The 22,498-nt window shown below is 51.7% G+C and overlaps 1 protein-coding gene across 1 annotated transcript in view; it reads right to left on the bottom strand.

Moving 5' to 3' along the window:
* cyp26b1 (cytochrome P450, family 26, subfamily b, polypeptide 1) overlaps positions 1-22,498 on the bottom strand; it is a 250,366-nt gene that overhangs the window by 40,709 nt on the left and 187,159 nt on the right. The window contains exons 2-3 of the mRNA XM_072497739.1: positions 15,942-16,146; positions 6,465-6,689 (exon numbers count right to left, since the gene is read on the bottom strand). Coding sequence (XP_072353840.1) covers positions 6,465-6,689; positions 15,942-16,145 — 429 coding nt within the window. The 5' untranslated portion in view covers position 16,146. The remainder of the gene's footprint in view (positions 1-6,464; positions 6,690-15,941; positions 16,147-22,498) is intronic.

The raw sequence follows: 22,498 nt of genomic DNA, 5'->3' as shown, positions 1-22,498 counted from the left end.
AGCAAGAGGAAGCTGTTCAAAAAAGATTACATTAAAACAGCGTGAGAAATAAGGGGCAGAATTCTCCATCCCGCCAGCCACATTTTCCGTAGCTGCGTGCCTCCACCGGCAGCGGATTTCCCCATTTTCACAGTCGGTCAATGAGGTTTCCCATTGTGTCCAGCTCGCATCATTGGGAAACCCACGGACGTGTGTGCGCTGCATACAGACCGGAGAATCCCGCCAGCGGAGACTTCCGCTGATGGTATCAGTTTAATTAACTACAAGTGTAGCATAACCCCTCCAAATAAATATTGCTTCATAAAGTACAGTTCAATGAATGGGAAAGCTGAATAACATGCGGAATAAAGGAATAGAAGGATAAATTGCTTGGAGGAGATGAAGTAAGGTAGGAGGAGGCTCCTGTGGAAAATAAACACCAGAATAATATCTGTGGACCAAATATTGTTTCTCTATTTCCCCTTTCGGTAATATGAGATATATTACCGCCATTAGAGAAGGCCATGGAAGTAGATAGCGCAAATTAATTCCAGAGACAGTTATATGGATGATAATTGAATGATGGGGGCGGGGATCATAGACAGTAGGTTATACATCAGAGAATCAGTTAGCAGTGCAGGAGGTACTCTCAAATGAAGTTGAAGGAGGGCGAGCGACCCACAGTAAGCCCACAGGGATACCTCGGGTTGCTACTAATCAGCCCCACCCATTCAACTCCCAGGAAAAACTGCACAAATCCTTCTTTCATCCGACATCCAGCTTCACCATCGCCATGAGTCCTACTCCAGCACGTTCTCCCAGGAACGCAGAACCACATCCTGTTCCTTGCTAATCTTTTGAATTCAGAAGTGAAGTCTGCTCTCTCCAAAGAAAGATCTTGCATTTCTTTCGGGCATTTCACTACCCCAGGTTATCCCAAATCGCCTTACAACTGTTTAAGAACCTTTTTGGGAATGGAGCAGCCAATTTGGGAACAGGAGGATCTTCCCAGCAAAAGGTAACACCGACAGCTTGTATTTATAGCGTGCATTTTCCAGAATGAAACATCTCAAGATGCTTCCCAGGGGCATTACTGAACACAATCTGACACCGAGCCACACACGCTGATATTAACTCAGATGACCCAAACCTTGGACGAAGGGGTGGTTTTTGAAGGAGTGGCTTAAAGTAAGAAAGAGAAGTGGAGAGGTCGAGGGAGGGAAATGCAGAGTTTATGGCCAGGCCGTTGAAGCCGCTGTCACCAATGGTGGAGTGACGAAAGGGAAGATAGGCAGAGATCGAGGAGGAGGAGGAGGTTACAGGGAGAGCATGGTGGGGCCGGGCGGGATAGGGGAGACCAGGGAGGGATTTGAACACAAGAATGGGGAACTTAAAATTGGGGTGTTGATGGACTGGGAGCAAGTGTCGGTCAGCGAACGAGGGAGTGGGAGATGGGGTGGGGGGGGGGGGGGGCGGGCGCACTTCCCAGCCAATAGAGTACCTTTGAAGTATTGTGCATGGAATGTGGCCATCAATAACATAACCAGCAACAAGCTTGCACAAATAGCAATGTCATCGGGTCATACAGGTCTACAGCACAGAAAAGACCCCTTGGCCCATCGCCGCTGACAACCAATATTTGTGTGTTTTTTCTCTGTGACGTTGACTGTGGTGTAAATACTAGGCCCTGGAACTAACTGATACATGTTCTTTGTCACGATTAGTCAGGATGGTTGTACCCCGCCTCTACCAGCTGCTAGAAGGTGAACTAGATGATACTCCACCTACTTTCTCTGCTCTAGCAGGTCAGTAACATCAGTAACATTTGACGAGTGTTTCTAATGTCCCTGAATGTGCCCATCCTGGGGATGAAGGAGATGACGGGGATCGGTGTGGGCTGTGGCGATGGAGGAGATGACGGGGATTGGTGTGGGCTGTGGCGATGGAGGAGATGACGGGGATCGGTGTGGCTGTGGGGATGGAGGAGATGACGGAGATTGGTGAGGCTGTGGGGATGGAGGAGATGACAGGGTTCGGTGAGGGCTGTGGCGATGGAGGAGATGACGGGGATCGGTGTGGCTGTGGGGATGGAGGAGATGACGGAGACCGGTGTGGGCTGTGGCGATGGAGGAGATGACCGTGATTGGTGTGGGCTGTGGGGATGGAGGAGATGACGGGGATCGGTGTGGCTGTGGCGATGGAGGAGATGACGGAGACCGGTGTGGGCTGTGGCGATGGAGGAGATGACCGTGATTGGTGTGGGCTGTGGGGATGGAGGAGATGACGGGGATCAGTGAGGCTGTGGCGATGGAGGAGATGACGGAGATCGGTGAGGGCTGTGGGGATGGAGGAGATGACGGAGGTCGGTGTGGGCTGTTGGGATGTAGGAGATGACGGAGATCGGTGAGGCTGTGGCGATGGAGGAGATGACGGAGATCGGTGTGGGCTGTGGCGATGGAGGAGATGACCGTGATTGGTGTGGGCTGTGGGGATGGAGGAGATGACGGGGATCGGTGAGGCTGTGGCGATGGAGGAGATGACAGAGATCGGTGAGGCTGTGGGGATGGAGGAGATGACGGGGATCGGTGTGGCTGTGGCGATGGAGGAGATGACGGGGACCGGTGAGGGCTGTGGGGATGGAGGAGATGACGGGGATCGGTGTGGGCTGTGGGGATGGAGGAGATGACGGAGATTGGTGAGGCTGTGGCGATGGAGGAGATGACGGGGATCGGTGACGCTGTGGGGATGACGGAGATGACGGGGATCGGTGTGGGCTGTGGGGATGGAGGAGATGACGGGGATCGGTGTGGGCTGTGGCGATGGAGGAGATGACGGAGATCGGTGAGGCTGTGGCGATGGAGGAGATGACGGAGATCGATGAGGGCTGTGGCGATGGAGGAGGTGACGGAGATCGGTGAGGCTGTAGCGATGGAGGAGATGACGGGGATCGGTGTGGGCTGTGGCGATGGAGGAGATGACGGGGATCGGTGAGGCTGTGGGGATGGAGGAGATGACGGGGATCGGTGTGGGCTGTGGCGATGGAGGAGATGACGGGGATCGGTGAGGCTGTGGCGATGGAGGAGATGACGGAGATCGGTGAGGGCTGTGGCGATGGAGGAGATGATGGAGATCGGTGTGGGCTGTGGCGATGGAGGAGATGACGGAGATCGGTGAGGCTGTGGCGATGGAGGAGATGACGGGGATCGGTGTGGGCTGTGGGGATGGAGGAGATGACGGGGATCGGTGAGGCTGTGGCGATGGAGGAGATGACGGAGATCGGTGAGGGCTGTGGCGATGGAGGAGATGACGGAGATCGGTGTGGGCTGTGGCGATGGAGTAGATGACGGAGATCGGTGTGGGCTGTGGGGATGGAGGAGATGACGGAGATCGGTGTGGGCTGTGGTGATGGAGGAGATGACGGAGATCGGTGTGGGCTGTGGCGATGGAGGAGATGACGGGGATCGGTGTGGGCTGTGGCGATGGAGGAGATGACGGAGATCGGTGAGGGCTGTGGCGATGGAGGAGATGACGGGGATCGGTGAGGCTGTGGCGATGGAGGAGATGATGGAGATCGGTGAGGCTGTGGCGATGGAGGAGATGACGGAGATCGGTGAGGCTGTGGCGATGGAGGAGATGACGGAGGTCGGTGAGGCTGTGGCGATGGAGGAGATGACGGAGATCGGTGTGGGCTGTGGGGATGGAGGAGATGACGGAGATCGGTGAGGCTGTGGGGATGGAGGAGATGACGGGGATCGGTGAGGGCTGTGGCGATGGAGGAGATGACGGAGATCGGTGATGCTGTGGCGATGGAGGAGATGACGGGGATCGGTGTGGGCTGTGGGGATGGAGGAGATGACGGGGATCGGTGAGGCTGTGGCGATGGAGGAGATGACGGGGATCGGTGAGTGCTGTGGGGATGGAGGAGATGACGGGGATCGGTGAGGCTGTGGCGATGGAGGAGATGACGGGGATCGGTGTGGGCTGTGGCGATGGAGGAGATGACGGAGATCGGTGAGGGCTGTGGCGATGGAGGAGATGACGGGGATCGGTGTGGGCTGTGGCGATGGAGGAGATGACGGAGATCGGTGAGGGCTGTGGGGATGGAGGAGATGACGGGGATCGGTGAGGATGTGGCGATGGAGGAGATGACGAGGATCGGTGAGGCTGTGGCGATGGAGGAGATGACGGAGATCGGTGAGGCTGTGGGGATGGAGGAGATGACGGGGATCGGTGAGGGCTGTGGCGATGGAGGAGATGATGGAGATCGGTGAGGCTGTGGCGATGGAGGACATGATGGAGATCGGTGAGGGCTGTGGGGATGGAGGATATGACGGAGATCGGTGTGGGCTGTGGGGATGGAGGATATGACGGAGATCGGTGAGGCTGTGGCGATGGAGGAGATGACGGAGATCGGTGAGGGCTGTGGGGATGGAGGAGATGACGGAGATCGGTGAGGCTGTGGCGATGGAGGAGATGACGGAGATCGGTGAGGCTGTGGCGATGGAGGAGATGACGGAGATCGGTGAGGCTGTGGGGATGGAGGAGATGACGGGGATCGGTGTGGTCTGTGGGGATGGAGGAGATGACGGGGATCGGTGAGGGCTGTGGCGATGGAGGAGATGACGGAGATCGGTGAGGGCTGTGGCGATGGAGGAGATGACGGGGATCGGTGAGGCTGTGGCGATGGAGGAGATGACGGGGATCGGTGAGGGCTGTGGGGATGGAGGAGATGACGGAGATCGGTGAGGCTGTGGGGATGGAGGAGATGACGGGGATCGGTGAGGGCTGTGGGGATGGAGGAGATGACGGAGATTGGTGAGGCTGTGGCGATGGAGGAGATGACGGGGATCGGTGAGGGCTGTGGCAATGGAGGAGATGACGGGGATCGGTGAGGCTGTGGGGATGGAGGAGATGACGGGGATCGGTGAGGCTGTGGCGATGGAGGAGATGACGGGGATCGGTGAGGCTGTGGGGATGGAGGAGATGACGGGGATCGGTGAGGCTGTGGTGATGGAGGAGATGACGGAGATCGGTGAGGCTGTGGCGATGGAGGAGATGACGGGGATCGGTGAGGCTGTGGCGATGGAGGAGATGACGGAGATCGGTGAGGGCTGTGGGGATGGAGGAGATGACGGAGATCGGTGAGGGATGTGGGGATGGAGGAGATGACGGAGATCGGTGTGGGCTGTGTCGATGGAGGAGATGACAGAGATCGGTGAGGCTGTGGGGATGGAGGAGATGACGGGGATCGGTGAGGCTGTGGCGATGGAGGAGATGACGGGGATCGGTGAGGCTGTGGGGATGGAGGAGATGACGGGGATCGGTGAGGCTGTGGCGATGGAGGAGATGACGGAGATCGGTGAGGCTGTGGTGATGGAGGAGATGACGGGGATCGGCGAGGCTGTGGCGATGGAGGAGATGACGGAGATCGGTGAGGGCTGTGGGGATGGAGGAGATGACGGGGATCGGTGAGGCTGTGGCGATGGAGAGATGACGGAGATCGGTGAGGGCTGTGGGGATGGAGGAGATGACGGAGATCGGTGAGGGCTGTGGGGATGGAGGAGATGACGGAGATCGGTGAGGGCTGTGGGGATGGAGGAGATGACGGAGATCGGTGTGGGCTGTGTCGATGGAGGAGATGACAGAGATCGGTGAGGGCTGTGGCGATGGAGGAGATGACGGAGATCGGTGAGGGCTGTGGCGATGGAGGAGATGACAGGGATCGGTGTGGGCTGTGGCGATGGAGGAGATGACGGAGATCGGTGAGGCTGTGGCGATGGAGGAGATGACAGAGATCGGTGAGGGCTGTGGCGATGGAGGAGATGACTGGGATCGGTGAGGGATGTGGCGATGGAGGAGATGACGGAGATCGGTGAGGCTGTGGCGATGGAGGAGATGACAGAGATCGGTGAGGGCTGTGGCGATGGAGGAGATGACTGGGATCGGTGAGGCTGTTGACGAATTTGAAAACACAAGTAAAAATTTTGAAATCAAGGCATTTCTCAACCAGGAGACAAGAGAGAGCAGCGAGCACAAGGGCAATAATTTAAAGGGACTTGGTGTGAGTTAAGACATAGGGAGCTGAGTTTTGAGTCACCTCAGGTTGTAAAGGATAAAAGTGTGAGAGACCAGCTGAGGAAGACTCCATTGGAATGGTCATGTCTGGAGCTAACAAAGGCATGAATGAAGGTTTCAGCACATGAGTTGGGGCCGGGGTTCAGTCGGGTCATGTTCTGGAGGTAAAAATAGAAGATCTTAGTGAAGATGCAGATAAGTGGTTGGAAGCTCATTGCATGGTCCAATCTGACACCAAGTCTTGTTTAGTCTCAAACTGTGGCTGGGGAGTGGGATGGAGTCAGTAGTCAGGGATGGAGTTTGAGAAGTGGACCAAAAAAATGCCTTCACTCTTAACTAAATTCCTACAACAGGAGGCCGTGACCCTTAAGGAGGGCGCAAGCTGCAGTTGTCTTTTTTGAGTAACCCACCTTCCTCTTGTGGCGATGAATATCACCGATGGAGTTGATGAGGCTGGTGGACCCCAGAAGCATCCTGGTACTGCGGGGCCACTGGCTGCTCACCAGGGTGTGTTCGCCCATCAGAATCTTCCTGACGTTCTCGGAGCCAGTCACACGGATCAGGGGGCGGCCCAGAAGGTGAGTCTTGAACACGTTGCCATACTTTTCCCGCCTTGATGAATGGAAACTGGACCCCTATTGAGGAGAGAATGAATATTACACGTCGTAGACTCAAGGCCTGAAGAACGATGATTTGACACCAGCTCCCCTACCCACCAATACAGGCAAGCACGGAATGAGGCCAACCAGCCCATTGTGTACATGCCAGCACTTTGACAAAGCGACCTCATTCAGCCCAATCGCCTGCTCTTCCCACACAGGGTTGTATATTTTCCTCACTCAAGTACTTGCCCAATTCTCGTTTGAAAGTTCCCATTGATTTGTCCTCTTTCAGCTACCGCATTGCAACTCACTGCGCAAACATAAATCCCTTTCTCACATTGTGGAGTTAATGCCATTGATCTTCAAACCTCTCATTGCTTCTGTCGCTGGAGACAGTTTCTCTCTAATCTGCTTCAGCAAAAGTCCTTCATAATAATGAAGAGAAAGGAGGGGGTGAGGGAAAGATAATGAATCAAACACAAATAAGTGGCTGCACTCCATTTATAATGGCTCAAGGTGGACAGTGGAAACGGTCCCCCTTTAAGCTGAATCAATGAATCGTGTTTGTTATTAAACCCTGGGCATTCATTCCTTCTCTTTCCCCTTTGGCCCTGCCACTCTGCCCTCTGATTCACAGCCCCGAGAATTCAGCCCCAAATGCGAAACTACAGCTGCTGCTTCAAGTCTACCAGTATGGGAAGATGAGGCGTGTTTTCTTTATTCATTCACATGATGTTGGCATCGCTGGCAAGGCCAGTATTTACTGCCCATTGTTAATTGCCCTTGAGACGGTGGTGGTGAGCCACTTCCTGAATCTATTGTCGTCCACGTGATGTAGGTACACCCACAGTGCTGTTCGGGAGGGTGTTCCAGGGGTTTGCCTCAGCGACAATGAAGGAATGTCGATAGGGCGATACGGTAGCACAGTGTGGGCGGCACAGGAGCACAATGCTTAGCACTGTTGCATCACAGCTCCAGGGTCCCAGGTTCGATTCCCGGCTTGGGTCACTGTCTGTGCGGAGTCTGCACATTCTCCCCGTGTGTGCGTGGGTTTCCTCCGGGTGCTCCGGTTTCCTCCCACAGTCCAAAGATGTGCAGGTTAGGTGGATTGAACCTGATACATTTCCCTTAGTGTGCAAAACAAAAAAAGGTTAGGTGGGGTTACTGGGTTATGGGAATAGGATAGAGGCGTGGCTTAAGTAGGGTGCTCTTTCCAAGGGCTGGTGCAGGCTCGATGGGCCGAATGGCCTCCTTCTGCACTAAATTCTAGGATTCTATGATATAGTCAGGATGGTGAGCGACTTGGAAGGCGGAATGCACGCACTTGCTTTTTCCATATTAGTCACTCATTCTCCATTCTGTCTTCAATCCTCCAGCGTTCTCATGTGAAGAGCCAGATCCTCCCACAGAGGAAGAAGACACCTCGAAGAAGCTTGCTCATCCTGAGGAACAGAAACTGGGTCATCAAATGGGTGCGTTAGTCAAACACACGATGCCAGCATTGGGTGAAGTCAGCGGGGGCCGACATTGGGGGCAGCACCAACAGAGGTTGCAGCCCTCTCTCAGCTATACTCAACAGAAAATGAATTCAGAACCACGGGCTCCAGCTATGGAAAAGAGAATAATGGAGACACACAGACAACTGTCTGGGCTGTCAGCACACCTGTCCACTGTGGTGAGGATTCCCCAGGGTGCTCCCTCCTTCTCTCTCGCAGTTTCTTTCAATCTTGAAACTTCTCTTAAGTTTCTCTTTCAAATATGTCTCTTTCAGATCCTCTCTCCTTGTTTCTCTCTCGGAATTCCTATCGGTTTGTCGCTCTCTCAGTCTTCAAAATTCTCTCTCCCTCAGTAACTCTCACCATTGTTCCATTCTCTCTCACGTTATTTGACTGATTTACTCTCACTCACATTCTCGCCCTCTCTCCCTGTCTCTTTCTGACTCTCACTATATACCTACATATACCTCCCTCTCTCTCTCTCTCTATCTCTCTGTCTCTCAGCCTCTCTATCTCCCATTTCCTATCTATCTCTCACTGTCTCTCTCTCTCTCTCTTCTACCTCCCACCCGCTCCCGATTTCTGTTTTTCAGTTTCTCTCAATCTCACTGTCTCTCTCTGTCTCTCACTGTCACTTATCTCTCACTTGCTGTGTCTCTCCATCTCTCTATTTCTGGTTCTCTCACTGTCTCGGGTTCTCTCTCTCTGTATCTCACAGCCACAGCTGTGTCTCGCTCTCTCCCACTCATTCTCTCTCTGTCTGTCTCCCTGTTACTCTCTCTCTCTCTCTCTCTCTCTCTCTGCCTCCCTGCTACACACACTCTCTCTCTCTGTCTCCCTGTTACTCTCTCTCTGTCTCCCTGCTACACACTCTCTCTCTCTCTCTCTCTCTGTCTCCCTGTTACACTCTCTCTCTCTCTGTCTCCCTGCTACACACACTCTCTGTCTCTGTCTCAATGTTACGCTCTCTCTCTCTGTCTCCCTGTTACACTCTCTCTCTGTCTCCCTGTTACACACTCTCTCTCTGTCTCCCTGCTACACACTCTCTCTCTCTGCGCCTCCCTGCTACACATTCTCTCTGTCTCTGTCTCCCTGTTACACTCTCTCCCTCTGTGTTCCTGCTACACAAACTCTCTGTCTCTGTCTCCCTGTTACATTCTCTCTCTCTGTCTCCCTGTTACACTCTCTCTCTCTGTGTCTCGCAGCTACACCCGCTCTCTGTCTCGCAGCTACACCCTCTCTCTGTCTCCCAGCTACACCCTCTCTGTCTCGCAGTTACTCCCTCTCTCTCTGTCTCCCCGTTACACCCTCTGTCTTCCCATTACACACTCTTTCTGTCTCCCTGTTACACCCTTTCTCTGTCTCCTTGTTACACCCTCTCTCTCTATCTCCCTGTTACACTCTCTCTGTCTCCCTGTTGCACCCTCTCTCTGTCTCCCTGCTACACCCTCTCTCTATCTCCCTGTTACACTCTCTCTCTGTCTCCCTGTTACACTCTCTCTCTGTCTCCCTGTTGCATCCTCTCTCTCTGTCTCCCTGTTCCACCATCTCTCTCTATCTCCCTGTTACACTCTCTCTGTCTCCCTGTTGCACCCTCTCTCTGTCTCCCTGTTACACCCTCTCTCTATCTCCCTGTTACACTCTCTCTCTGTCTCCCTGTTACACCCTCTCTCTATCTCCCTGTTACACTCTCTCTCTGTCTCCCTGTTACATCCTCTCTCTCTCTGTCTCCCTGTTCCACCATCTCTCTCTTTCGCTCTCTGTCTCCCCGTTACAAACTCTCTCTCTGTCTGTCTCCCTGTTACACTCTCTCTCTGTCTTCCTGTTGCACTCTCTCTCTCTGCCTGTCTCCCTGTTACACACTCTCTCTCTCTGTCTCCATTACTCCTTCTCTCTGTCTCCCTGTTACACTCCCTCTCTCTCTGTCTCCCAGTTACACACTCTCTCTGTCTCCCTGTTACACTCTCTCACTCTGTCTCCCTGTTACACTGTCTCTCTCGCTGTCTTCCTGTTACACACTCTCTCTCTACCTGTCTCCCTGTTACACACTTTCCATCTCTCTGTCTCACTGTCGCACCCTCTCTCTCTGTCTCCCCATTACACTCCCTCTCTCTGTCTGTGTTCCTATTACACGCTCTCTCTGTGTTGCCTCATTACACACTCTGTCTCCCTGTTTACACACTCCCTCTCTCTGTCTCCCTGTTACACTCTCTCTCTGTCGCCTCATTACACACTCTGTCTCCCCGTTTACACACTCTCTCTCTCTGTCTCCCTGTTACACAGTCGCTCTCTCTGACTCCCTGTTACAGCCTCTCTCTCTCTCCCTGTTACACTCTCTCTCTCTCTGTCTCCCTGTTACACACTCTCTCCTTGTTACACTCTCTCTGTTTCCCAGTTACACACTCTCTCTGTCTCCCTGTTACAATCTCTCTCTGTCTCCCTGTTACAAACTCTCTCTCTCTGTCTCCCTGGTACACACTCTCTCTGTCTCCCTGTTACACTCCCTCTCTCTCTCTGTCTCCCTGTTACACTCCCTCTCTCTCTCTGTCTCCCTGTTACAGCCTCTCTCTCTGTCACCTCGTTACACATTCTCTGTCTCCCCATTTACACACTCTCTCTCCCTGTTACACACTCTCTCTCTGTCTCCCAGTTACACTCTCTCTCTCTCTCTCTGTCTCCCTTTACATGCTCTCTGTCTGTCTCCCTGTTGCATACTCTGTCTGTCTCTCTGTTACTTACACTCTCTCTCTCTGTCTCACTGTTACACTCTCTCTCTCCCTTTACATACTCTATCTGTCTCCCTGTTGCATACTCTGTCTGTCTCTCTGTTACACACTCTCTCTCTCTCTCTCTCTCTCTGTCTCACTGTTACACTCTCTCTCTCGCTCTGTCTTCCGTTATATACTCTCTGTCTGTCTCCCTGTTGCATACTCTCTCTCTCTGTCTCCTTGTTACACCCTCTCTCTCTCTGTCTCTGTTACACCCTCTCTCTCTCTTTCTCTGCTACACCCTCTCTCTCTCTGTCTCCCTGTTACACTCTCCCTCTCTCTGTCTCACTGTTACACCCTTTCTCTCTGTCCCTGTCTCCCTGTTACACTCTCTCTCTCTCCTCTCTCTCTCTCTGTCTCCCTGTTACACTCTCTCTCTCTCCCTTTACATACTCTCTGTCTGTCTCCCTGTTGCATACTCTGTCTGTCTCTCTGTTACACACTCTCTCTGTCTCCCTGTTACACTCTCTCTCTCTGTCCAATTTACACACACTCCCTCTCTCTTTCCCTGTCATACTCCCTGTTACACAGTCACTCTCTCTGTCTCCCTGTTACACTCTCTCTCTCTGTCCCATTTACACACACTTTCTCTCTCTTTCCCTGTTATACACTCGTTCACCCTCTGTCTGTCTCCCTGTTACACAGTCGCTCTCTCTGTCCACCTGTTACACTCCCCCTCTCTCTCTGTCTCCCTGTTATAGCCTCTCTCTCTGTCGCCTCGTTACACACTCTCTGTCTCCCCATTTACACTCTCTCTCTCCCTGTTACACTCTTTCTCTCTGTCTCCCAGTTACACACTCTCTCTGTCTCCCTGTTACACACTCTCTCTCTGTCTCACTGTTACACTTTCTCTCTCTCCCTGTCTCCCTTTACATACTCTATCTGTCTCCCTGCTGCATACTCTGTCTGTCTCTCTGATACACATTCTCTCTCTCTCTGTCTCACTGTTACACTCTCTCTCTCGCTCTGTCTCCCTGTTACACCCTCTCTCTCCCCATTTACATACTCTCTGTCTGTCTCCCTGTTGCGTATTCTGTCTGTCTTTCTGTTACACACTCTCTCTGTCTCCCTGTTACACTCTCTCTCTCTGTCCCGTTTACACACACTCTCTCTCTTTCCCTGTTACACACTTGTTCGCTCTCTCTGTCTCCCTGTTACACAGTCGCTCTCTCTGTCTCCCTATTACACTCCCTCTCTCTGTGTCTCCCTGTTACACTCTCCATCTCTCTCTCTCTCTCTCCCTGTTACATTCTCTCTCTCTCTCTGTCTCCCTGTTACATTCTCTCTCTCTGTCTCCCTGATACACTCTTCCTCTCTCTCTGACTCCCTGTTACACACTCCCTGTCTCCCCATTTACACACTCTCTCTCTCCCTGTCACACGTTCTCAATTGCTCCCTGTTACACACTCACTCTCTCTGTCTCCCTGTTACACTCTCTCTCGCTCTCTCTCTCTGTCTCCCTGTTACAGCCTCTCTCTCTCTGTCGCCTCGTTACACATTCTCTGTCTCCCCATTTACACACTCTCTCTCTCTCTCCCTGTTACACTCTCTCTCTCTGTCTCCCAGTTACACACTCTCTCTGTCTCACTGTTACACTCTCTCTCTCTCTCTGTCTCCCTTTTAAAAAAATATATATTTATTAAAGTTTTTTAACACAATTTTTCTCCCTTACAAACAATAACCCCCCCCCCCCCCCCCCCGTCGTAACAAAAAAAAACGAGAATTCGAGCAGAGCAAGATATATACATGGCAAAATGATATATTTACACAGCTTTGTACACTGGCCCTCACCCCTACGTGCCAGTTTCCCCGACCCTTCATGTTATCTCTTGCTCATCCACCCTCCCAGGCAGTCCCCCCCCTCCCCTCGCCACAGGACGTCCCCTCCACCCCCCCTAGGTTGCTGCTGCTGCTGACCGACCTTCCTCTAACGCTCCGCGAGATAGTCTAGGAACGGTTGCCACCGCCTGTAGAACCCCTGCACAGACCCTCTCAAGGCGAACTTAATCCTCTCCAGCTTTATGAACCCAGCCATGTCGTTTATCCAGGCCTCCAGGCTGGGGGGCTTCGCCTCCTTCCACATTAGCAAGATCCTTCGCCGCTCTGTCTCCCTTTACATGCTCTCTGTCAGTCTCCCTGTTGCGTACTCTGTCTGTCTCTCTGTTACTTACACTCTCTCTGTCTCACTGTTACACTCTATCTCTCTCTTGCTCTGTCTCCCTTTACATACTCGCTGTCTGTCTCCCTGTTGCATACTCTGCCTGTCTCTCTGTTACTTACACTCTCTCTCTCTGTTTCACTGTTACACTTTCTCTCTCTCCCTGTCTCCCTTTACGTACTCTATCTGTCTCCCTGCTGCATACTCTGCCTGTCTCTCTGTTACACACTCTCTCTCTCTCTGTCTCACTGTTACACTCTCTCTCTCTCTCGCTCTGTCTCCCATTACATACTCTCTGTCTGTCTCCCTGGTGCATACTCTCTCTGTCTCTCCGTTACACCCTCTCTCTCCCTGTTACACCCTCTCTCTCTCGCTCTGTCTCTCTGTTACACCCTCTCTCTGTCTGTCTCACTGTTACACCCTCTCTCTCTCTGTCTCCCTGTTACACCCACCCTCTCTCTGTCTCCCTATTACACCCTCTTTCTCTCTCTCTGTCTCCCTGTTACACTCTCTCTCTCTCTCTCTCTTTACATACTCTGTCTGTCTCTCTGTTACATACTCTCTCTGTCTCCCTGTTACACACACTCTCTCTCTCTCTGTCTCCCTGTTACACTCTCTCTCTCTTTACATACTCTCTGTCTGTCTCCCTGTTGCGTACTCTGTCTGTCTCCCTGTTACACTCTCTCTCTCTCTACCCCGCTTACACACACTCTCTCTTCCCCTGTTGCACACTCGTTCGCTCTCTGCCTGTCTCCTTGTTACGCAGTCGCTCTCTCTGTCTCCCTGTTACACTCTCTCCCTCTCTCTCTGTCTCCCCGTTTACACACACTCTCTCGCCCTGTCACACATTCGCTCTCTCTCTCTGTCTCCCTGTTACACTCTCCCTCTCGCCCAGTCACCGTTTTTCTCTCCTCTCTCCCTCTCGCTCACTCCTTCTCTCCACTGTGTCTGACACAGACACCGAACAGGCGGGTACAGTCTCTCTGTCTCTGACACAGTCTCTCCCGCCCCCCCCCCCCCCCCTTGCAGTATTTGCTTGGTGCATAATGAGGACCATCCGATAAATCTTATTAAACCAAATTTGAGGGATAATCTGAGTAATCGTGGCTTTTAGCGCAATTACTGGCCTGATCTCAATAAATATGATTACAGGTTCCTTTGTGTTTAAATAAAGGGTTATTGATACATTTCCACCCGGGGACAAAGCGTGCTTTATGCGGGGGGAAGTTCAGACCAGTTTGCACTAAGAATTAGTATTTTAACAGAGCCACTGAGCAGGGAATGGGAGCCGTCCCGCTCCCTCTGTGTGTTAAACAAAATTCTCCCTCATTTTGGGATGAATGAATGAGATTGTGAGTGTGTTGCAGGTCGGCCCAGGTTACATTACCTCGCGAATCGCTTGGTGCGCAGACAGTACCCGGAGTGTGTGAGACATCAGTGCAGCAGTCAGGCTGACAGTTAAAGAGCCTCCTTGTTGGGTTCAGACTGGATAGACAGGGATATATACACACACACACACAGCCCCTCACCTGGCAGGGAGCTAGCCCCCAATACTCTTTCCCCAACAACCAACCTCAGACGCCTCTCCCCAGCCCGCTGTGCTATTTGACTGCGGGGGCCTTCACTCCAGAAGCCCGGTCGCTTCCTTGGCGGTGGGGGCGAGGGGTGCGGGGGAAGTGGGGTGGGAGGGGGGGGGGGGGCTTTTCGCCCGTCACCTTCCAGCAAGCGAGGGAGGGAGAAACCGGAGAGGGATTAGGGGAAACCAGGGGAGAAAAAAACTCATCCTCCTCTCCTCCCTCCAACCCAGAGACAGCTGTGCCCCCCCCCCCCCCCACCCCGGCTCCGAGCTAATAACGAGGGTGTGAGAGAGGGAGGGAGGGGTGCTGTGTCCATGAATCAAATGCTTCCGAAACGAAACGGCCGCCGAAAATTAGATACAAGCACATTGAGTGATGGGTGATATAGATTAGCATTGAAATAATTAGAGATATTGTTAATATATATACACTATGATAACTGTACATAACATATATACTGTATGTGTGTGTGCGCGTTGGTCTATGGAGCTGATTCATGGTTTATTTACACACACATATATATGTAAATATATACCAGCTCATACATACATGGGCCCTCAAGCACAAAGATTGGAGATTGACAATCGCTTGCAAGAGATTATTCAGCGTTTGTTCATTTCTCAGACTGGCTCTTTGGGGCAGAAGCAATGTTTTTTTCATTAAAGAGAGAGAGAGAGTGTGTGTGGGTGGGGGGGGGGGGGGCGGTGGAGAGGGACGCACTCAATACACAGTAGCACGTGTATTGGAGGGGCAGACAGCAGCTTCTATCCGTGAATGGGACCTTGCAGCGCTCAGGGTGCGAGGACACACATTGACCGATTCAGTGTTGTCATGATAAACTCTGAAACTCTCCTCCACAGAGAGACACCCCCAATTTCTAAACAAAAAAACAATCCTAGCGGGTATTTACACCGGGTGATTTGATAAATAGTTGATAAAGAGGGTATGGATTGGGGAGCTGGGGGGGGCGGGGGGGGCCTGGGCTGACCGGCAGAATCTCGGGTCAGCTCGCAAACAAGCACTCCACACTCGCAAAGCTGGCATTTAAAAAGAGGGTCATTCAAACCCCACCATCAGGCACAGAGACGCGGGCAGGGGCAACCAGACGCGGGGCGAGAGAGTGCAACCTCTGACATGTCAAAGCTGCCAATTCAATAGCAAAAACAAAAACAGAAATTGACATTACGCGGTCAAAGGAAATTGCAATGACTCTGAGTTGACACCGAACAGCACGCTGCCCGCTGCACACACACACAGACAGAGAGAATTGGATGTTGTATGCTCACCTCGACCAGCCAGTGGAATGTCTCTCCGATGACAGGTAAGCCCATGGAACCTTTGGGGATGGGTAAACTGCAGCTCCTGTCCCGGGTCACCGTCCAGCGAAATTGCCAAAGTTGCCTGGAGACTGCAGCCAACAGCATCATAGAGACCAGGCAAGCAGTTACTGTCGCCACGGCAGAGACCAGCTCAAACCCTTCCAAAAACATCCTTTGAGAAGAGTGACACGACAACAGCAACAAAAAACGGAAGCAGGTTGGTGATAGCAGGAAGATTTACAAAAAATTTAAAAACCTCCAACACCCTCCCCCCCCCCACTCGCCACCTTGCCTTTGCAATCAAGAAAAAGAAATGGGGAAAACTTTCCTTGAGAATTTATTGGTACAGGTTCTGAGGGTAGACACGCACACACACACAGACACACACAAGGGTCTCTGAATGTGGTGCTGTCGAGCCTTGGTGTGTGTGTGTGTGTATATATGTGTGTGTGTGTGTGAGTTGAATGATTTCCTGCACACAGCTCGCCTGCAGTGTGTCTATATAGAGGCGGGGAAGGTTTAAATCGTGGCCACATGCCACAACGGTGGCCGCTCCCCGGGCAGCCTCCGGAGGCGCGTTCAGGAGTCAGGGTGGAAGTGCACCAGCAAATCTCCATCTCGCGCCTTTCAGACACAGCTCCTCCAAAGAGTTGGAGGGAGCACTTCTCTCCCTCTCTCTCTCTGCCTGTCTCTCTCTCTCTCACCTCCAATCCCCGTGTTGCAGGACAAATCTGAAGTAAATAGAGCAAGGCACTGGTGCACATTCGCAAAGCAGCCTTGTTGTACAGATTCCATATCAGAGCGCTGCCGTTCAAATCCCCAGCGCTGTCACACCAAACGCAATGATTAAATATCCTGAGAAGTTCCCAGATCTTTTAATTCAGAGATTTCTCGTTCCATATATCAGACAAGGTCATATAGACTGACACAGCCCTCAATTCCAAATCAGGGGCACACATGTAGAGTGTATAGACGCCTATATGCACTAACCTATACAACCAGGCGTATATACATTCAGACAGATACAGCTGTGCATTCCCTATGTGAATGTGTGTATCACCCCTCCCTGTCTCAGGGTAACCTCATCTACAGGTTTATGCCCACGCTGTTTATTTGTCTGTTTATTGACGCTCCTGTCCATATATTCCGCGGGATTTTACCCTGCAGAGTACAGACAGTGTAGTGAATGTGAGATAGGGAGTTAGAGAGAATGAGACAGCGAGAGGAGGAGAGTGTGTGAGAGAGGGAGATAGGAGAGAGAGGGAGGAGAGAGTTTATCAGAGAAAGAGATGGAGAGGGAGAGAGAGAGAGGAGAGTGTGAGAGAGAGAGAGGTAGAAAGAGAGGGATAGAGAGCAGGAGAGATTGAGAAGGAGGGAGGAAACGAGAGTAAGAGAGAAAGCCAATTGGAGAGAGAGAAAGGAGGGGGGAGAGAAATGGAGAGAAGGTGTGAGGGAGGAGAGGACGACGGGGAGAGGTGAGAAAAAGAGGGAGGGAACGAGGAGAGGGGGAGAGATGGCGAGAAGGTGTGGGGGAGAGGGAGGGAGAAGGAGAGCAGAGGGAGAGGGTGGCAGAAAGGGAAGAGGGGGAGAGCGAGGAGAGGCAGAGATGGAGAGAAGGTGAGAGGAGAGGTGCTTTACTCTCGGAGTGACACCAGGAGCTGGTGAAAGTTCAGGGGGTGTAATGTGGTTGAGATTGAGCTGGGGCTAGCCTCTCACACCTCTGACTGCCTAGTTCAGCTGTTCCATTCATTCCTGCCATCATTCATGCTTCAATTCATAGTGTAACTCATCAGACACATTCAACCTGATCGAATGAATTACAATGCACTGTTTGGACAAACATGAATAAAGTGGTTCAGCCACATGTACAGACTGGAATGCACAATGCACGGGTACAGCCTGGTGCAACTTATTTTTTATGTGTTTTATTTATAACACATCCGTGGTTATTGCGAAAGCTTTCGAGGGATGTGAACCTTTGGTAGTGTTGGAGTGAGTAGCTGTCTTTTTGCTGACCTTGCTTTGCCCCAGGCTGCTGTGTGAGTGCAGCTTGTTCCCACTCTGATCACTTGCTATCAACACTCCCATCAAGCGGACACAGGCGGTACTGCAGCGCAGCCGCCCCTTTCCCACCTGTGCGCCACGCCGCAGAGCGAGGCCACTCGGTCCATCGTGGCTGCGCTGCCTATTCGGCCCATACCCCACCCTTTCTTCATAAAAATAAATAAATCGTGCATTTGCATAGCGCCTCTCACGACCCCAGGACCTTCCAAAGCGCTCTACAGCCAATGAGCTACTTTGATGTGGGGCAATTGTAATGTCAAGAGGCACCTGCAGCCAATTTGTACACAGCAGGATCCCACAAACAGCACTGTGATGATGACCAGGCGCCAGGGTCCCGGGTTCCATTCCAGCCTGGGCTGACTGTGCAGAGTGTGCACGTTCTCCCCGTGTCTGCGTGGGTTTCCTCCGGGTGCCTCGGTTTCCTCCCACAAGTCCAATGATGTAAGGGTTAGGTGGATTGGCCATGCTAAATTGCCCCTTTGTGTCCGGGGATGTGCGTTTTAGGTTTTGGAGTTATTGAGATAGAGCGGGGTTGGTGTAGGAGTGGACCTGGCTAGGGTGCTCTTCTGGAGGGTCGGTGTAGACTCGATGGGCCGAATGGCCTCCTTCTGCATTGCAGGGAGGCTACGATTCTGTAAATATGAGAGGCTGGGACAGCAGAGGGAGGGCTCAGTTGCTGGACTTCCAAATCCCAAAGGTCTCTTGCACCCAACTCAACGGGGAACAGGGGTCTCCGCACAAGGCATCATCCGAAATGTGGCAAGTATAACCCTGTAAGCTCGTCATCCTCGAGCGTCTGTTCTTTAAAATTATTCACAGAATCAGCTTCCACCACCTGATTTATATCCAGTGTTCCCCATCCCAACAAACCTGTGGGTGAAAACATTCCTGTTCATCTCCCTGAATCCCATCCACCACCTGTGCCCTCCCGACACACCCCACCCTCACCCCCGACCTCTGACTATTAACCCACTCTCCAGTGCAAACAGCCTTTCTCTATCTACTTCATCAAAACTTCTCATCACCTTGAAGACTTCCGCAAAGTCGTCTTTTAATGTTCTCTGTCCAAAGGTGAACAGACCTATCATTTCCAACATCTCCTGATAGCTGAATAACCTCATCCCAGTATCATCCTGGCAAACCTCCTCGGCACCCACTTTACACTTCATTATGCTCCATCTGCCAGCTCATTCACCACTCAGTAAACCTGTCTGGATCTCTTTGCAGCCTCTCCGTGTCCTCCCCACAGCTTACCTTCCCACCCATCTTTGCAACCTCAGCAAACCCAGTTACATTACTCTGTCCCTTCACCTGCATCGTGAATACGGATTGTAAATGGCTGAGGTCCCAGCGCTGACCTTACGGGTACTCTGCCCGTCAAGCCTGGCAACTTGAAAATGCCCTATTTGTGCCCATTTTCTGCCTCCTGTCCATTAACCAATTCTCTAACCAAGTTTCATCATCCCAACTCTGAGCCTTTATCAAATGCCTTTTATAATCCAGGTATATTCAGCCACTACTTCCCCTTTATCCACCCGACTCGTTACATCCTCAAAATCTTTGAGTACATATGTCAAACGCAATTTCCCACTGTGAAAGGAGTGATTTTGATTTGTTCCAACAATATGGTTTTCTACATGCCTGTATAGAACCTTAGTTAGGCCACACTTGGAGTATAGTGTTCAATTCTGGTCGCCACACTACCAGAAGGATGTGGAGGCTTTACAGAGGGTGCAGAAGAGATTTACCAGAATGTTGCCTGGTATGGAGGGCATTAGCTATGAGGAGCGGTTGAATAAACTCGGTTTGTTCTCACTGGAACGAAGGAGGTTGAGGGGCGACCTGATAGAGGTCTACAAAATTATGAGGGGCATAGAGTGGATAGTCAGAGGCTTTTCCCTGGGGTAGAGGGGTCAATTACTAGAGGGCATAGGTTTAAGGTGAGAGGGGCAAGGTTTAGAGTAGATGTACGAGGCAAGTTTTTTACGCAGAGGGTAGCGGGTGCCTGGAACTCGCTACCGGAGGAGGTGGTGGAAGCAGGGACGGTAGTGACATTTAAGGGGCATCTTGACAAATACATGAATAGGATGGGAATAGAGGGATACGGATCCAGGAAGTGTAGAAGATTGTAGCTTTGGCGGGCAGCATGGTCGGCACGGGCTTGGAGGGCCGAAGGGCCTGTCCCTGTGCTGTACATTTCTTTGTTCTTTGTTCTTTGTTTGTAAAGGCTTCCTTTATAATAATTCCAGAAATTTCCCAGTGACTGATGTTAGGCAAAATGGCCAGTAGCTTCATGCCTTCTCTCTGTCTCCATTCTTAAAGAGCGGTGTAACATTTTCCAACTTCCAATCTGATGGGACCGTTCCCAAATCGGAGGAATTTTGGAAAATCAGAGCGAGCACATCCACTATCCCAACAGCTATCTCTTTTAAAACCCTCGGGTGCACTCCACCAGACCCCAGGGATTTGTCGAGTTTTAGTTCCTGATGTTTCTACAATACTTTATCTCTGCTGATATTAATTACCTTAATTTCCACACTGTTTAGCCCTGAGGTTACCTTCTATGGTTTTTTTAATTCGCTCATGGGGCAGCTCGGTGGCACAGCGGTTAGCACTGCTGCCTCACGGTGCCAGGGACCTGGGATCGATTCCGGCCTGAGGTGACTGTGTGGAGTTTGCACTTTCTCCCCGTGTGTGCGTGGGTTTCCTCCGGGTGCTCTGGTTTCGTCCCACTGTCCAAAGATGTGCAGGTTAGGTGAATTGGCCATGCTAAATTGCCCCTTAATGTCCAACGGTTCGGTGGGGTTACTGGGTTACGGGGACAGGGTGGGGTAGTGGACCTAGGTAGGGTGCTCTCTCGGAGGATCAGTGCAGCCTCGATGGGCCGAATGGCCTCCTTCTGCACTCTAGGCATTCTATACGGAGTTGCTGGCCTGAGGGCAGTTAAGAATCAACCACATTGTTGTGCGTCTGGCGTTGCATGTCAGCCAGACCAGACCAGGTAAAGATGGCAGAAGGGCAGCACGGTGGCGCAGTGGTTAGCACTGCTGCCTCACGGCGCCGAGGTCCCAGGTTCGATCCCGGCTCTGGGTCACTGTCCGTGTGGAGTTTGCACATTCTCCCCTTGTCTGCGTGGGTTTCGCCCCCACAACCCAAAGGTGTGCAGGGTAGGTGGATTGGCCACGCTAAATTACCCCTTAATTGGAAAGAATATTAATTGTCTACTTTTAAAATGTTTTTAAAGGTACAGTCAGCAGATTTCCATCCCTAAAGGACATTAGTGAACCAGATGGGGGTTTTTACAACAATCAACAATTTAATTCCAAATGTTTATTGAATTTAAATTTCACCATCTGCCATGGTGGGATTCGAACACTCGGATCCAGGTCATCGGCCAGGATTGCGAGTCACGTGGAAATGCCACTCTGCCACTGACCCCCCCCCCCCCTCCTGCCCCCCACCCCATTGCTGAAACCTTCTGGCATGCAGCTTGTGTCAACATAAGTGGATCAGTGCGAGCATGGTCCTTCCCAACGTGACTGTGAACTTTCCCAATGTGTGTGAGCTTTCCAAATGCAAGTGTGAACTTCCCAATGTGAGTGTGAACTTTCCCAATGTGAGTGTGAACTTTCCCAGTGTGAGTGTGAACTTCCCCAATGTGAGTGTGAACTTTCCCAATGTGGGTGTGAACTTTCCCAGTGTGAGTGTGAACTTCCCCAATGTGAGTGTGAACTTTCCCAATGTGGGTGTGAACTTTCCCAATGTGAGCACGAATGTTCCCAGTGTAAGTGTGAACATTCCCAATGTGAGTGTGAATGTTCCCAATGTGAGTGTGAACTTTCTCTATGTGAGTCAGTGTGACTGTGAATTTTCCCAATGTGAGTGTTAACGTTCCCAATGAGAGTATGAATGTTCCCAGTGTGAGTGTGAACTTTCCCAACGTGAGTATGAATGTTCCCAGTGTGAGTATGAATGTTCCCAATGTGAGTGTGAACTCCCCCAGTGTGCGTCAGTGTGAGTATGGACCTTCCAAATATGAGTGTGAAGTTTCCCAGTGTGACTGTGAAGTTTCCCAATGTGAGTGTGAACTTACCCAATGTGAGTGTGAATTTTCCAGAATGGGTCAGTGTGACTGTGAATTTTCCCAGAGTGAGTGTGAACTTTACCAGTGTGGATCAGTGTGAGTACGGAACTGCCTAATGTGAGTGTGAACTTTCCCAATGTGAGTGTGAACATTCCCAATGTGAGTGTGAAGTTCCCCAATGTGAGTGTGAACTTTCCCAATGTGACTGTGAACTATCCCATTGTGGATCAGTGTGAGTGTGAATGTACCATATGTGAGTGTGTACTTTCCCAATGTGAGTGTTAACCTTCCCAATGTGAGTATGAATGTTCCCAATGTGAGTGTGAATGTTCCCAGTGTGAGTGTGAACATTCCCAATGTGAGTGTGAATGTTTCC

The sequence above is a fragment of the Scyliorhinus torazame genome, chromosome 3, assembly GCF_047496885.1.
Source record: "Scyliorhinus torazame isolate Kashiwa2021f chromosome 3, sScyTor2.1, whole genome shotgun sequence".
Taxonomy (NCBI): Eukaryota; Metazoa; Chordata; class Chondrichthyes; order Carcharhiniformes; family Scyliorhinidae; genus Scyliorhinus; species Scyliorhinus torazame.
The sequence above is the reverse complement of the archived record's forward strand: the minus strand, read 5'-3'. Positions and strand labels throughout refer to the sequence as shown.